Source organism: Tachypleus tridentatus, chromosome 13, assembly GCF_004210375.1.
Source record: "Tachypleus tridentatus isolate NWPU-2018 chromosome 13, ASM421037v1, whole genome shotgun sequence".
Taxonomy (NCBI): domain Eukaryota; kingdom Metazoa; phylum Arthropoda; class Merostomata; order Xiphosura; family Limulidae; genus Tachypleus; species Tachypleus tridentatus.
Window position 1 is genome coordinate 56,781,064 of NC_134837.1, and position 17,401 is coordinate 56,798,464.

Here is a 17,401-nt window from a genome sequence, read left to right on the forward strand (position 1 = left end):
GAAGTTAGGTATTAATACCAGCAATATTTGGTATATTAAACACATACTACTACAAGGAGTATCTACAGAACAACATAAATATTTAATTAATATATTTTCAATTAGAAAAAATAAAAATCAAAGGATACCAAAGACATTAATGGAGCTAGTTTACTCCAAGTATCTATATACAGCTTTATCTACAATATGAAAATGATTTGTGGTTGTGCATAACAATTCCAGTTAAAAAAAAAAAAAATTGCTACTTGTCATAGACCTAAAGCTCCCATTCTTCCTGGTAATGTTACACTACCTTCAACCTGTACCTAGTTATGATAGGTTAATTCCAACTTTTGTCTTGTAATGATGAGTAAAGTTCATCTTGTGTCAGTTAATGCTGAGCCAAATTTATTATGTGTCTGGTGGTGATGAATTAATTTGAACCATGCCTGGTGATGCCAAATGACTGGTATTGTTGAATTAACATGAACTGCCTGGTGCTGCTGAATTTACAGGAACCTTGTCTGGTAATGTTAATAAACTAACACTAACCAATGATGTTGCATTTTGTACTCTTATTAGCTCCATCATTTTCAGCCACAGTTAATAACAATAGATTTAGATATTGGCATAGTTCTCTCTGAATTAAATACAAAAATGTATATGATAAAGAAATTTTTCAACAAAAATAAGCATATATATATATATATAGAACTATGATGTGTAAAGAATTTAACTAAACTTACATATATTCTTTGTTGAAGTTCTTTATCATGAGGTGCAAAATGGCAGTTGACAACACATACGGAGCAGCTATATACATTAAATCGTATACTAACACCTCCTTTGTTACCCTGTTATGAAAAAAAAAAAAAGGTAAATCCTCCTTATATTCAGTTCTTAATATTTTTCTACGGTCAAGAATATGATTACTTCCAGATGCCATAAATTTACTGTGTTGCTAAAAATTCTTTTAATTAGTAAATTACATTTTTTCTTCAATTCTGAAATGTGAAGAATTATGAAAAGGAAAAACAACTAAACAAACAATAATAACAATCTTGAATTAGAAAGCAACAACAAGGATGACTTGTGTATGTATGTACATGTATATATAGTTAGGTTGAAAGATCACTGTGCATAAATCTTTTCCCTGATAACATTTCTTTGAAATATAATCACAGAATGCATGTGAACAAAATCATTAGATGTACTTTAATAAGAAACGAAAAATCCTTTTGGATTAACTACTTGTAGATCTTGCAAATTCTTACTTCTATAAACAATTAAACCACCTACCCAAACACCTCCAAATCCAGTTCGAGTATAAGCAGTCTGAGTTCTTCTTAAGTGAACTAAATGAGTTCGTTTGCAGAAAAATAACAAAATAATTCCTTGAAGACGGACTTGTTTCACCTGTAATAATCACAAAAAATACCTTTAGACCATATCTAGAGTATGTAACAACCAAATAAATATTTACTTCTTAAATATCAAAAGATGGATGAATAAAAAAAATCAACTCTCTCTCCAAGAAACAAATTCTTCATGGTGATTCAGTAAAATAGTATATATATTTCTTAATGTACTCCTGGTAACTTTAAACAGACAAAATTTATGTAATAACAATATACACAAATTACATTAAGATACTTGCAAGCAGGAAAAAAATGAATATTACCTTCACATAGTCCCATGGATGAAGAATTTGTTTTATAGCATTTGCCCAAGGATCATCAAATAATAAATCAATTACACGGTCATAAGGCTTGGAACTCACTTCTTGAAGGCTGTAGTGAATAAGTTACCACTTTTCTACAACATTCTTTGATCTTATAAGCTATAGATTAAAACCTGAGATAAATGAAATTGCATCAACTAGAATAGGCCCAAATACATTATAATTCCAGCTTATAATACAATAAAAGAAAGCAAGCAAATGTCAGTGTATATCAATGAATATATATTTTATAAATTAATAAATAAACTTAAGCTCTTCTAGTAGAGATGTTTTAATACTTTTACAACATTTCATAATGATACAGTCTTGCAAATGAAATATTTTGTTCTTTCTTTTCTGTTGTTTACTGGGTATTTTTGTGAAAGTATAAAACAAATTGTAATATTTAAGTTATTCACTTAGAACTACTTTTTTTTTTTTTTTTTCTAGTATTTCAGGGTGCACAATATTCTATAATGCCTTGTTAAACTGTAGAGTCAGTGAATAAAAGTATTTCAGAAACAAGAGTGATCCCTGGTTAGTATGGAGATTGACAATCGAGATTATTCTCAAGGTTAGACAATTTTGCTATAGAAGATCTTTATAACAGGAAATTTAACCAGTAATCTGTATATTTTGTTATGGATCTCAATAGCTATTACTTAAAATATACATGCAATTCTTATGGAATATACCACTGAGTACTTTGTAAATGAATCCATAAAAGTCAAATTGGGTTGATCAGAACAGGAAGCAAGGTGTTGATTACTAACATAAAACACAAACTTGTGGATGCCAGTTTACAACAGTTTTTCTGAGAATAAACTTCAAGGTATTTATGAACATATAAACTATAATAGATAGGGAGGTCATCAGAATGGTTTATGCTACAGTTATGTCAAGTCATTGTACTCCAAAACAAACATAATTAGAAATATAAGTATCATTAAAATATGATGTTTATTTACACAAGAAAGCAAATCCAAATGTATGCCTTGATACCACCATGGCATTTCAGTGTAGAAAGAAATGTTTCAAGAGCAAGTCAACCATAACTGAGTCCTTCACAGCAAAAAAAAGTAAGTAAATAAATAAAACTGTACCATGTATTACCAAACACCATACCAGTAATACAGCCATTGAATACTTGTATAAATAGGTCATTCAAAGTTATTAACACCAATGATATGCTGTACATTTGTTTTCTGTAAGTCATGGATTTGAACAAAATGATGTATTCTAGAGAGATAATATGGGAATAAAACTTTAATTAAAATAGAGAACAACATTTTGACTTATTTGGGTCATCTTCACATTAACAAAGAGAGTTTCCAACTGACCATTGCTGGGCATGTCTTAGGGATGAGATTTTAGGGGGCATTGCAGTTATATGTTAGGTTATTAATTAATATAGGTAAAAAAGTATCCTTTATATTGCTTGCATAAGTAGGGCTTCTTTGATTCTGCATTTTGTTTCCCTACTTAGTATGCTGGTATTTTCTATGGTTATGTTGTGCTTATTGGATTTGCAGGTTCACAAATGTACAAACGTATATTTTTTTATGTTCTTTGAATCTGGTTTCCATTTCTCTGCTTGTTTCTCTTATACAGAAGTTGTGGTAGTTGTTGCATTGTGTTTTATAAATAATGTTGGTGCTATGTTTGTCATTGTAGTTTTGTACCTGGTTTTTGAATGAATTTAGTATTTATTGGAATGTTATGTTTTGTTACAAGTTTTTCTTTTGAGTGGATTTCTTGTCATCATGAACAAAATAATGTTTCAAATAATTGGTTGGTTGGTTGGTTGGTTTTTTTTTTTTTACTATTTGTGCTAAACAGTCAGTAAAAAAAATAAAAGTAAAATCATTATAAAATGTAAAAATGATCAAAGTACAACTAAACAAATTTGAAATAGCTTGTAAAAACTTTAGTAAAGTTAAAAAAGACCAATGGCCCTTAAAAATTTAAAAACATTAGTAAGGTAGACAGTGTCACCATTGCCAATGACATTTTCCTATGCCAGGGATAAACCTTTGGTAAAAACATGTTTAAAATGATGCTGTTATTTACAGTTGTAATAACAGAATGATAGTAAAACATAGAATATTGTGGCTTCAGTGTCACAAAGATTGCACATTGGTGCATTAGTCCCAGATAAAAGAAAACAATGAGTTATAAACTGTAATCAATGAGTAGCCAAGCATTGACTATGACCTGTCTTCTTCAAAATGATAGGAAAATGATCACTTTCCTATGGGTACAAGGGTTTCGTGAGCACCATACCCTAACACCAGCATCAGTCACAATGTCCACAACACCTGTTGAGTGAATCCAACACTGGACCACCCGAATGACTGGGGTGGGGCACCACAAAGCCACCTGTCTATAGAAATTCAAGTAACCATAAGGATTCTCTCCTCTCTTACACGGGTTGCCACACGCGGCAAACACATGGGTAGATTTTTAGATCCAAGAGAAGGTAAACTAAAAATACAAAACCTTCTCTGGGAGGTCCCTTCACCATGTACAGGAATCCACTTCGAGGAGTACTTTGTATTAAGATACAGAAATGCCACTTCAATTATGCAATTTGTATAATTACTGAATGATATACAGAATAACAATCTCATACATTTATTGGCCACATGGCTGCTTTTTGTTTACTAGTTGCATTCCCACTGTTACTACTTTGAATCACTGTATTCAAACTCAATGATCCTACTCTTCAAATGTTCTGCTAGTGTGGATGAAGTAATTTATTGCATATGAAACTTAATAAATTTTACTGTATAATAACAAAATTTATTCTCAAATATAAGATCTACAAACCCAACAATATAAACATCTGGAAGTGTTAGTGGGTCAATGGGATCTTCTAATCCTAGTGCAAGCTGAAGATCTTCAATTGGTTGTCGCCCAACAACATTCCATGTTAACAGGTACACTCTACACCAGATTGAAATGGATACTTTAGAACAAAAAGTATCCTAAGAAAAAAGTTACTGAGGAAGAAAACTTGTGAATATAACATCAAACACTCCACAATGAATATCAATCAGCTACAAAAATACATGCATTTTTGAAACTGTACTCCTAAGAATGAATAAACTTTTGCATGATGTTTTATAAGAAAACAGCAACAAATGAGCTTAATATTAAGTTATGCCTACTTTGCACTCATTACAGAGGTTTCACAACCTGTAGTTTGTCAGCACATTTATTTGACTTCAAATACAGGTGTAGTTCGATTTTTTATTTTTTATGCTTATACATACCAAAGACGACAACATTTGAAAATAAAGTAATATATAATAAGAAATAATTTCATAAAGCAAAAAGGAACAAAGGTTTAATGGATTATTAGACAACCATTACATATATAAAAAATATTAAAATTTAAGTATAACCTACAATTAGCTAATTTATACTTGAAAAAGTTAACATATTTAATAATGCAACTTGTATCCCTTGTGAACAAGTTTAAGAAAATTATGAAACAATTGAATGATTTGAAAGTATAGAATATAGATAAAAAAACAAAATTATTATAGTCAAGTATGAAACTAACATATGAAAATACTATTAACATAGCTGAATATACATAAACTTTAAAATTACAGGTGAAAAAAACATTTTTTGAATTGAAAAAATGTGTAATTTACATGTTTAATAAAATCAGAACAATTAAGCTATTTTAAAAGTGAAGTATATTTACAATTCAAGTATCACAGTCAGTAATAACAGAAAGATAATGAAACTTTTCAGTTATATGCAGAGCTAGGGTGCTATTCAGACTGACACAGAGTATGGATGCTTTTAGATGCATAAAGAAAAGAGGTACCATTCAGATATTCAGAGAGCTTGTATGCTGTTCACATACACACAGCAAGGATGCTTGTCAGATACATGCAAAGAACAGACAGGGTTGGTTATTGAAATTTGCTAACTAGGTTTGAGGCTCATTAATATTATAATTACTCCCATGAGATCGCTAAAAAAAAAGGGCTAAAAATCAGGTTTAAATAACAGTGGTAGGAAGAACGTAGCCTATTGAGTAATTTTGCTCTTGAAAACGAATATAATGACAGTACTTCAATTACTGGACAGTTGGAATAATTAAAAACAATAATATTCAGTAATACTAACTTCAATTACTTTATTTTTTCAATATTAATTGATTTAAATTGTAATTGTGATTAATCACTTATTTTATAAGATACAAATAAACACCAACAGATAATAATTACATCAATCAATCCAGTTAATTATTCAGCTTTAATCACTGTACAGATTATTTATATTATTATAAACTGTTCTTTGACTTACCTGAAATTCTGAAGCATTTTCCAAGACTTAGTGATGAACAATAAATATCAATTTCAAGTCATTATCACAAAATTCATTTCTTCATGATTGACAAAGCATCATCCTGCTGAGCACAAATATGGAAGCTATGAATTATTGTTACATATGCTCAGGAAATACCCAAGCAACATTTTGTTTTGTTAGAGTAAATGAGAAAACTCAAGAGCATTTTGAAATATTATATAAATAATGTATATGCATCAGAAACCATACATATGCATGGCTGTACAAAAAAAATATCAAATAGAGGAAATAAAATATATTAGCATGTAACTATATTTAATCAGACTGAAATAAAAAGTATTGAAAGTGTTTTTATCAATTCTTGCTAAAGTTCTGGAATAAAAACAACAGGGTGTTCGGAAAGTCACTGTGCAGTTTCGAAAGCAGCAATAACAGCATTCATTCAGTCTGTTTCAAGTCAGCAACTGATAGCAGTGTTTAGAAACAAAATATGAAGGATCCAGGGCTGTATTGATGCCAACAGGGGTCACTTTCAACATTGTTTATAATTGTCATTCATATTTACCTCCTGTATTCTATATTGAAACATGTCTGTTAATAAATATATAAGTGCACAGTGACTTTCCGAACACCCTGTATAACCTCAGCAAATGAGTACATAAAAAAAACTTTATAATAACTCATAAACTGTTGTCTATTTGTGAGAATATTTTTACATTTTAACTAAATTACATTTAATGAATTTTTTACAACAAAATATTTAAGAAGTGAATTATGTAAATATAAAACAAAAGTGCATTTAGTCTTTCAAAGTCACATCCTCAGGTAAAACAAAAAACAACCCCAGTTTTTGTTAATCCTATTTAAACCTAGTTCTTCACATACACAGTACTCAACAAAATTTTGAAATAATTCAAAATACATAAACAAATTTTATGGTCAAGAGATCTGTTGGTTCATCTGAGCCACCCCATCCAAGAAACTTTAAGAAACACAAATCTTCAAAGCCTGTTCTTATCATTCAAGCTTATATTTTTGTCACCTAGTCTTGCTGTTCTCACCGGTGACCACAAAAAAAGATGGATGAACACTATCAATGACCTTAACAACAATATACATCTCGATCAGATCCCATATATTTTTCTCTAGACAGGTATCCATGTAGCCTTCCTCTGAATGTTTCCAACAATAGAATGTCCTTCCTAAGATAAGGAGCCCATAACTGAATACAATACTCCAAATGTGACCTAACCAGTGACCTATAGAATGAAATTATAAAACTAACTGAACAAACAATTTGTCATGCAAACCATTAAACCATTAGCAAATTTATGATTATATACCAAAAACAAGGCATTATGTCAAAGAAAGGGTGTAACTAAGCTTTCAAAGTTTAAACCCATAATTACTAATATTAAAGTTTGTAATTCTAACATTTTCATCCTCCACTGAAACAATCTATAGTCCTAACAATTTAATACTAGAAACAAGTATATCCTAATAGTGATGTGCTTTATAAGAACATAAAACTAAGTAACAGAAGGTTAAATGATCCATTCAGGTTACCAAACAAAGAAATCAACTACAGTTTTAATAGGTTTTGTGAAATATTAACCTATTGCAGAAATAGAGTATCTCTTTGTGTTTGATGGTTATTATTTTGTAGTCTTCTAGAACCTTCAAAATGTATACAACACTATTCTTAAGAATGTGTTATTAATCTCCCCAAACTAATACACCAGATATTTAGGTAAAATATATTACAAAACTGAATACTGGATAATCCTACAGGGTATTTTGCTGTCAGTTTCTTCTGAAATAATTGCATGTATAGTTTCTAAAATATTTATACAATGTTTTTTGTGTTTATTTTTGTAAAAAGGTATGTCTATATGTACATATAGCTTAGTATGAAAGTATTATTGTTTTTGCATACTAAAAGTTCATTGTAGTTCAAAGCTTAAGCAACATCAATTCATTCTTTGTATATCCTTTCATAATAATGTAACTAAAGCTGCATAACATTTTCTAAATAAGGTCTCACCTATGACATTGTAGATAAACAGATCTGAAAAAATTCATTAATTTCTATTTTTACCACACCTAACCACAGGCAGGATGTTATATTCCTTTATGAAGTCATATATATATATATATATATATATATATTTTTTTTCTCCTCAACTCTTATGTTCCTCTTACATAAAACTTCATTCCAAGTTTCTATACTCCAAGTGTATCACTCTGTGCTTCTCCCTGTTAAAAATTGTCAAAGTTCTTATTCACTGACTAAGATTATCAAGTCCTTTACAATAAAATATTTCCATCATCATCAGGCTCACCTAGATGCTAGTTCTATCAGGAAATTTGGAAAACATTACAATACAGAAATTATCAAAACTACTGATACAAAAACTTAAAACAAATACTCCCCAAACAGATCACAGAGGAGCCCCTCAAGGGGCTTTCTTCCAAACAAACGAATACTTATTATCATCACCTGCTACTTTCAATAAACGTTACTATTTCAAACTCTTTCACAATATATACTACTAATAATCAAATCTTCTAATCAATATTTTTGTGTAACCTTATAACTGAATAACTAACCTTAATATATACAACATCAACCAAGTTTCCTCATGCAAAATAGGTAGAAACTTTGATGAACAAGTAATGGAGGAAAACCCTATTAATAATTTTATCACATAAAAAATTAGATATTTCAAACTTATATCACAGCTATATCAACCAACAATAGTAATGGAAATAATTTTTGTATCACATTTTCAAGAAACTGAAATAAATGAAAAAAATAACATAGTAATTTACATTTTTACTATATATACATAAATTCAGCCTTGCCAGTTGATTAATCACCAGGCTTATTAATCATTTATATCCAACAAATTAATTATTCCCATGAGTCTTGGAGAGTTAGAATAAATGAGAATAGTAATAATCAGAAATGTTAATTTCAATTAATTGATTATTTTCATGAGTGGTGACACAAATCAATTAAACTGAAAACACTGAATAGAAAGTGATAGAGAAATCATAGTGGCAGTATTTTGAGTATTTGAAATAAACAGAAACATTAATTTTAATTAGTTGATTATTTTGTGATATTAATCAATTTAATTGTAATATTGATTAATCTGTTATTCTACCTTACTCAAATGAATATCCTAGGTAATCAATCAATTCCAATGTAAGCTGTGTTAATTAATTATAGTGCTTTAACTCGATAAATTGTAACTTTTTAACATATGTTATATATATAGTCTATTAAAATAAAATACATTCATTTACTGTACCACTGAATAAACTAAGTTTCACTTCTTTCCTAAGCTGAACTCCAAAGCAAAAAAAAATAAAAAAACAATAATTTTTTCAGTCTACCCTAAATTCTGAAGGAAACTGTATAATTTCACTGTTATTAATAATCAAATGAAACTCCAATTTATTTTAGCCTTGTTGAAATTATGATGTGTAGATTAAATTCATGCCTTAGTGATAGAATCTTAGTTGCAAAAGTGAGAGGGAGCACTTTCTGCATATAAGGCAGCATGAGGATATTTTATCTTAAAAAGGTATTCTACTCTTGATATGTTGCTGGGGCTATTCCATTTGAAATTTACATCTATGATAAATTGTCTAGTTCTACTACTACTACAAAACGAAGTTCATTATTTTAATACTAAATTGTTAAAACTGTGACATTAAATAATGGAATAGTTAGGCCTATTATTATTACTATTACAATTTAATGTTGGTTTAGAATTTTTAACAAGTTAAAATTAACGTAATTTACAAGATTGTACATTTTAAAGTTAAACACAACTTAAAAGTTAAATTATAAATTCGTGCAAATCATAGGTTGAATATATTTTTTGTAACTCGTAAGTGTAATATTATAACTACAGACTAATTTGAGATACTTACATTAGTTATTCCTATGTTACAATTTGTACGTTGTTACTAGGAGGAAAAACTTTCGAAATTCCCATCCACATACTGACATTGATATTAAAAACCTAATTTCATCGCATATTGAGGAAAATGAATGCTTCAATGATCACAATATAATTTCGAAGAACTGCACCAGTCGACATAGCTACTTACTATAATTACTGGCTATAATTTGTATACTACTACTAAAGGTATGTAAATCCAACTTTGTTAGTTTGTAATAAGACGAGTAAATTTTTTATGTTAAAAATATATTAGTTAGGACTGCATTTCTTAAATGAATTTTTTTCAATATGTAAATCCAACTTTGTTAGTTTGTAATAAGACGAATAAATTTTTTATGTTAAAAATATATTAGTTGGGACTGCATTTCTTAAATGAATTTTTTTCAATATTTACTTACCCCATTAATTCACCTCAAGGGCCAATACCAAATTAGCTTTTCCTGGTCAGATGGAGAAAAAAAAAACGTCTATGAATCCACTTACAGTGACAACATATTAGCAACTAATTAAAACTAACTCCACATTATATTATAATGCTTAAAAACAAATTAAAGTTGATATGTGGGTAAAAGAGAAAAAATCAGGCTCCTAAAATGCCAGAGTAATGATTGTTTGTTTTTTGAATTTCGCGCAAAGCTACACGAAGGCTATCTGCGCTAGCCATCCCTAATTTAGCAGTGTAAGACTAGAGGGAAGGCAGCTAGTTATCGCCACCCACAGCCAACTCTTGGGCAGTACCTCTTGTAACGCCCCCACGGCTGAAAGGGCGAGCATGTTTGGTGCGACGGGGATTCGAACCAAACTGAATTATTATTATTTAACTTTATAACAATGCTTCGGTCAAGCTAAAATAATGAAATAATCCACTCACCAAGCTGTCTCTTAGCTTTCATACCTTCCAGGGGAACAGCGGCATGTTTCGGACTTACAACACTGTAATCCGAGTTTTGAAAGCCTATCGTGAAGCTTTGTGCTTAATTATAAACAAATAAACTTAATATTAATTTTAGATTAAATTATATGGTAGGTTTAAGAATACTATGCTAGTTGGAAGCTGCATGTATAGTGTATGTGTCTTCTTCACTATTTTTTACGTAATTTGTTTCAAGCTTAACAATAATATCCTTCTTATTAACCTAGTTGAAACAAATTTTACCGATTGGAATTCAAGAATTTCACTGAATGTAAGTTTTTGTTTGCTTTGTTTTGGATTTCGTGCAAAGCTACACGAGGGTTATCTGCGCTAGCCGTCCATAATTTAGCAGTGTAAGACTAGAGGGTAGGCAACTAGTCATTACCACCAACCGCCAACTCTTGGGGTACTCTTTTACCAAGGAATAGTGGGATTGTATATAAGACAAGCAAAAGTCATAAAAAAGGTCTAGTCAAAACTTGCGAGTTTATATAAAACACTTTCAGCATGCAAAAAAATAAAATAAAATAAAACGTTATCACAAACTCGTGCAAACGGAAATAAAAGTCCAGATCTCATGACTTTAAATATTTGCTGAATTAAGTTTAAATTTTTTTTGCCATTACTCCGTTATATATGTAAAGTGTCTAGAAATGAGGCTTCATTAAGTGTGTGTGTTTTTTTACAGCAAAGCCACATCGGATTATGTGCTGTGTCCACCGAGGGGAATCGAACCCCTGATTTTAGCTTTGAACTCCGAAGACTTACCGCTGTACGAGAGAGGGACGGCTTCATTATAAGTACAAGAATTGACAAGCAGTAGGTTAGTCATTTTAGAGTGAAGTATTTAATTTTAGTAAAATTTTTGAGTTATTGTTAATTATTCAGCTACTTGATCGATTAACAGTGAAATTCCACAAGTAAGTGAATTTTTATGTGATCGTATATTGTTAATAGGAAATTTCCATTTGAATGCGGCCTGCCATGGCCTGGTGGTTGGGTCACTTGACTCGCAATCTAAGGGTTGCGAATTCGAATCCCTGTTACACTGAACATGTTCGTCCTTTCAGCTGTAGAGACGTTATGATTTTACAGCCAATTCCACTATGTGTTGGTAAAAGAGTAGCTCAAGATTTGGCAGTGGGTGGTGTTGAATAGCTGCCTTACTTCTTATCCATCTCTGGTAAATTAGGGACGGACAGACCCCGGCATATTGAAAGTTGTGACATGGGGTCCCAGAAAATGATGGTCACATGTGTTATGGGTGCCATTTTATATCCCTAGGCTGAAATGCTGGGACTCGAATCGTATATAATAAATGGTGAAAGTAATCAACTGTCAATGTTAACAAAACGTCTTTTCCATAAAAAACGATTGGTTGTTGTGCTTGGAGGTGTTGTGCTCCAAACAAACAAACAAATCAGTGCTTTATTAAAATTTTCATTTTAAATATAAAACTAAACTAAACTGTTCAAAACTAAACAGTTTTAAGTCTGTAAACTATTCTGTTATATTATTTTTATTTCAATCTTCTTTCAGTTTTATCTTTTTTTCTAGTTTTGTGTTATTTTACTTCATATTCAGCTTTTACACAGTTTATTTTTTCTTAATTCCGTTTAATTTACCTCATTATAGCTGTTGATATCTTTAAGTCAAATAAACTCACTCTTTATTTGTGCACGCATATGAATCACAGTAACTTGTATGCGGTCAAAGGATATTTTAATAATACTTTTAAGGTTTGAAACATTTCATTGAACTTATACTTGTTTTGACATGCTTCTGTTTGATTACCTACCTGGGGCATGAATTTTTCTAATGTCTTATAGTGCATGAGTGTGTTCAAGTTTGCTCAAGGTAGGAACGAGAGAGCAGAAAAAAATTGCTAGATTTTACTTTTTCATAAATAACAAAATGTATATGCTTATTTAAGCATATTCAAGTATTTTTTTCCTAAAATTGTGTTCAATTGTTTTGTGTACAGTTAATTGTATGCAGTTTTTGTAAATATCATGTAGAAAGATCATAAACTTGTGTTAATCTTCCAGCCTTTTTTTGGAAAAGTTGGTGCTCATTTAAAGGAGTGGTACAAATATTTCTATAAACTCTAAGTTTATCTTTCATGAAAATATATAAAGATAATAATCACTGAGGTAGATACTGCAGGAAATTTTGGTTTAACAGTACATGACGATGTTTCCTCCTTTCTTCGTCTTGTGTTAACTACGTTCCCGATATACTCCAGTTGTCAGAAAATGGCTAGCAGTGAAAAGGACCCTAATGTTTTACGACATGATTTATGAAAAGAAAGATTTAGTGTTTTCATTCATTAACTTGTGTTTACTTCTCTGTATTTCATATCCATGCTAATTTTATTTCTTCTTAACACATCTGTAATTTGCTTCATATTGTAGAAACACTGACTACCATGGGAGTTAGTCTCCCTTCAATATATTAAATAAAAATGACTATCGACATGGGTAATTAAATATTTTTATCTAACATTATAGTATGCTATAGACGTCCATTCAGAGAAGATGCAATTCTTCCCTCGTTTTGAAAGTGAATATTATCGCTCTTTCTACTTGCTCCAGCATTCAGACCAATTAACGTATGAACTTAGAGTACAGTCAGTAATAGTGTAAAATGAGATTTCCGGGGCACCAGGATGCATCTTAATACTTGTATGTTGAACATCAGTGGATCTGAACATCACAATCCCTCTCCATTATCCAACTTACAGAAATACGCTATATAAAACAGTAGTATGAGCTATCCAGCTTATCTATTGGCTGTGTAACATAATGTTATATGCTATACTTTGACATTTTATTTGAGATGTTTTCAAGAGAGAACTTATAATTTCAATTATATAAAGAATCTAGTAGTTTTGGGTGGTATCTAAAAACAATATTACATTGTTTATAAATATAAGCAACCAGTTATTAATGATAAGTGAACAATACATGAAAAGCTATTGAAATTAGTGAACTATTCTGTGAGCTTGTGAGTTCAAAGTCAGAAAAACTGTTCATATTTTAATGCTAAAAGTGAAAGATATCACCTCTATCATCAAAAACATTCTGCACTTATTTGTGAGTTAAGCTTATTTACCATAGTTTAGAAACTTCTGTTGCAATATTGTTTGTGTACTTTTGCCTACAGCTATAAGTAAAAATAGTCTGTTGCAAACATTCAGGAAAAAATCAACTCATTTGTTTTTACATGGACTGGATTTTACTAGATAACCCAAAATAACCTGCCCAACAAAAGAACACATCACAACAATAGTAAGTATCAAAGGGAGACACCAATCTTTGTGAATGTAAATAAATATGTTTAATGTTAGAATGTATGTTTTATTTTTTTCTATTTGTGTTTATGTTATACGTCTACAAACGTATTATGTTGAGTATCATACTTTTGGATACTATTTTACTTTTATATATCACAAATAGAATAAAGCAAGCACAACAGAAAAACCAAACACAAGAAACTGATAATAAACAAGTTAATATTAACAAAAATACAAGCTTTATTGATTCATGGCATGAAAATAAACATAATAAACTATTATTTTAATCTGCTGACGTCTTAGTTTTCGTACTACAAGCTGAAATTAGGTAAAACGCATTTTCGTTAGAAACTGGTGGAAGAATGTCATGTAATGTTTATACCTAGCGTAGCAGGCCTAATCATACACTTCTAACGTTATAGGCCGTGCTTTAACATACATAAATAAAAATAACCCCCTTGCTCATGTTGACAAACGCAGACTAATATAGCAGCCCAGACTATTATCATATGCCATATGCTAATTATAGTATTCTGTGTATAGAAGCACGTTGTTATAATATAATAATAAATTGGTAAAAATGATTTATAAGCATAATGAAGCGGTTTCATTACAGTGAAACGTATTATGCGTTTCGACTAAACATTGGTCTGTCTTCTCCAAGCACGATCTCAAGCATGTAGGGTTTATATACATGTATAAAAGACATGAGGATTTAACGTTAAGGAATGTTATAACCTAATCAAAACTAATCAAATGTGTAAGCGAAAGTTAGATGATTAAATGTAGCAAATTCAGTTGATGTTGTAGTAGAGGGCCTCGTTCCTAGACATTTTTTTTTCATTCTCGCTAATTGTATTGTTTGTAGTTAAGCTCAAAGCTACACAATGGCCTATCTGTGCTCCGCCCGCCACGGGTATCAAAACCCGGCTTTTAGTGTTGTAAGTCTACAAACATATTCCCGGTTACACCTTGGATACTGGGAATTCCCAATGAAAGTTGATTTAAATACTTTTTAAAACTATATTTTCAAAGTGATTATTAAAATCATGTGTGGTATAAATTCACTCAAAATAAATATAGAAAAAGAAACTATATTTTCATTTTACGACATAAAAAACACTATAATTAGTCAAAATTATTTTTTGTTTTCTTTAAAAAATAGTATTTTAAGAAGCATAGGGCATTAATAACTTTATCCTTAAGAGATGATCGCTGCGTAATTAAAGTTTCCTAAGACTGGAAATACTTGTTCACTTTCTGTTGAAGTTGGTTTGATTGTTTATAATCCATATTAGAGATTCTGAGATCAGCTGTTGGCTTTACAATAAATTCATACATTCCAATTTCCTTGTTTAAAATGTTATTGTAATCTGAAGTTAAGGCCTTAGTTTTCTTGGCAGCATTGATTTTATTTTGCACAGTGAGAAATCACTATCAGATTTGTCTGTAACACTTTTTTTATTTTTTCTTCAATCAATTTAATTTGAAGATTTTCCTTGACTGGAAAACATGGTAATAAAAGATTTTCCGCCATCTTTGTAATTTTAGACTTAAAAGACACGACAATGAAGGTGACTTTTTTATCCATTTATGGGCCGTAAATAAATTTAATTAACGATATAAACTTTTTATTTTTCTTTGTCCGATTCGTGTTCGAACAACAATTGAAAACTCTATAGCCAGATTGGTGTTTGCTTCTTCCAGCTTATTGAAGAGGAATTTCGAAGCGCCTTCTCTTCCAATAGTGTTGCATTTCTTTCCCCAAGAGCTGCTACAGTCACTTTTATTAGTTGTAGTAATGATAGCAGTTCATGCAGCGTTACTTTGTTTCCCTCAACTCACAAACTGGATGATTGAAAAATTTTCATTGTAGCAATTATATAATATTTAACACTTAAAAAGATTAGTTTACTGATTCGACGCTGTTTCACCTTTTTTTTTTCAATCTAATAGCACGCTTCAATTCCTTTATATGAGTAGATGTCACATATTTTTGGAGAACTGAATTTCAGACTGGGGAGTTCTGAAAATCTTTATCATATTTTGCATTTTCTTCAGCAAAATTGAAGATATTCTTTCAACTTAGGCAATTTCTTCGTAGGTTTATCAACAAATTCACTCTCACTTTTGCTTCAGCAGTTTTACAGTCCGCTTTAATTATGATATTAAGCTGAATCATTGTCATCTGATTCACCTGAGGTAACAGATTTGAAGAAGACACCAACTGTTTCTAGAAGAACTATATGATTGTAGCATTTATGATCAAATTCCTATCACACCAAACATGTTTGTCCTTTCAACCGTAGTGGCGTTATAAAGTGACGGTCAATCCTACTATTCGTTGATAAAAGAGTAGCCTAAGAGTTGGCGGTGGGTGGTGATAACTAGCTGACTTCCCTCTTGTGTTACACTGCTAAATTAGGGACGGCTAGTACAGATAGCCCTGGTGTAGCTTTGTGGTAAATTAAAAACAAACCCATTCTTTCCTTTCAGTCTCTTCCATGTTCCCAATTCTTAAGATTGTATAGGCTCTGTAGTGAACAAACTTATTACCAGCCGATGTCTGAAGATATGGAATATTTCTTTATAATTTGATCTTACTCCAAGTTTTTAATAGAAAAAGCCACTCAAGGTGCCCATCCTGTAACTCGACAATGCACCCTAACACTTAAACTAAAGTCTGAAAACTCAGATCATCAAACAAAACTTCAACATCTTTATTAACAGCCCTATAACTTCCAAAATTTATAAAGAACCCCTCTTTTTTACAGTTATGTACAAGATTACAGTAAATAAAAAAAATTTAGTGTGCAGTGTCATCCAGAAATCTACCCCTAGTGTGGACTCTGATATAATGTGTTGTTACAGAAAAAGAAAACATCATCTGCCCAGATGTTTACTCCACAACATCCATAACTGGTCCCAATGTAAAATTCCAAATGCAAAAATCATTCACCTGCCTTTCAACAAGCCCAATATCCATTGTATGCTGTGAAAAGTGTAACGGGTGATACGTTGGTCAAATGGGTCATTGCTTAGGGAATCGTTCACGTGAACATCCCTCTTACATAAGAAATAATGACGCTACAAAATCCGCAGGTAGTCACTTAGTAACCCTTCACATTACATGTACGACTTTTCCATACTTAAACTCATATTTGCTTTATCTACTGTAATGCAAAAAA

The 17,401-nt window shown here is 30.8% G+C and overlaps 1 protein-coding gene across 18 annotated transcripts in view; it reads right to left on the bottom strand.

Annotated features, from left to right (window-relative positions):
• LOC143240404 (inositol polyphosphate 5-phosphatase K-like) overlaps positions 1-10,942 on the bottom strand; it is a 42,894-nt gene extending 31,952 nt beyond the window's left edge. Inside the window, exons 1-7 of one of the 18 annotated variants that reach the window (XM_076482776.1) lie at positions 10,877-10,942; positions 10,404-10,445; positions 6,026-6,128; positions 4,529-4,645; positions 1,661-1,769; positions 1,279-1,395; positions 726-833 (exon numbers count right to left, since the gene is read on the bottom strand). In XM_076482776.1, coding sequence (XP_076338891.1) covers positions 726-833; positions 1,279-1,395; positions 1,661-1,769; positions 4,529-4,645; positions 6,026-6,042 — 468 coding nt within the window. In that variant the 5' untranslated portion in view covers positions 6,043-6,128; positions 10,404-10,445; positions 10,877-10,942. Of the gene's footprint in view, positions 1-725; positions 834-1,278; positions 1,396-1,660; positions 1,770-4,528; positions 4,646-6,025; positions 6,151-8,072; positions 8,114-8,638; positions 8,718-9,973; positions 10,154-10,403; positions 10,706-10,876 lie in introns of those variants that run through there. The other 17 variants (XM_076482783.1, XM_076482775.1, XM_076482779.1 and 14 more) reach the window with 17 other exon arrangements.
• Between the last annotated feature and the right edge of the window lie 6,459 nt (positions 10,943-17,401).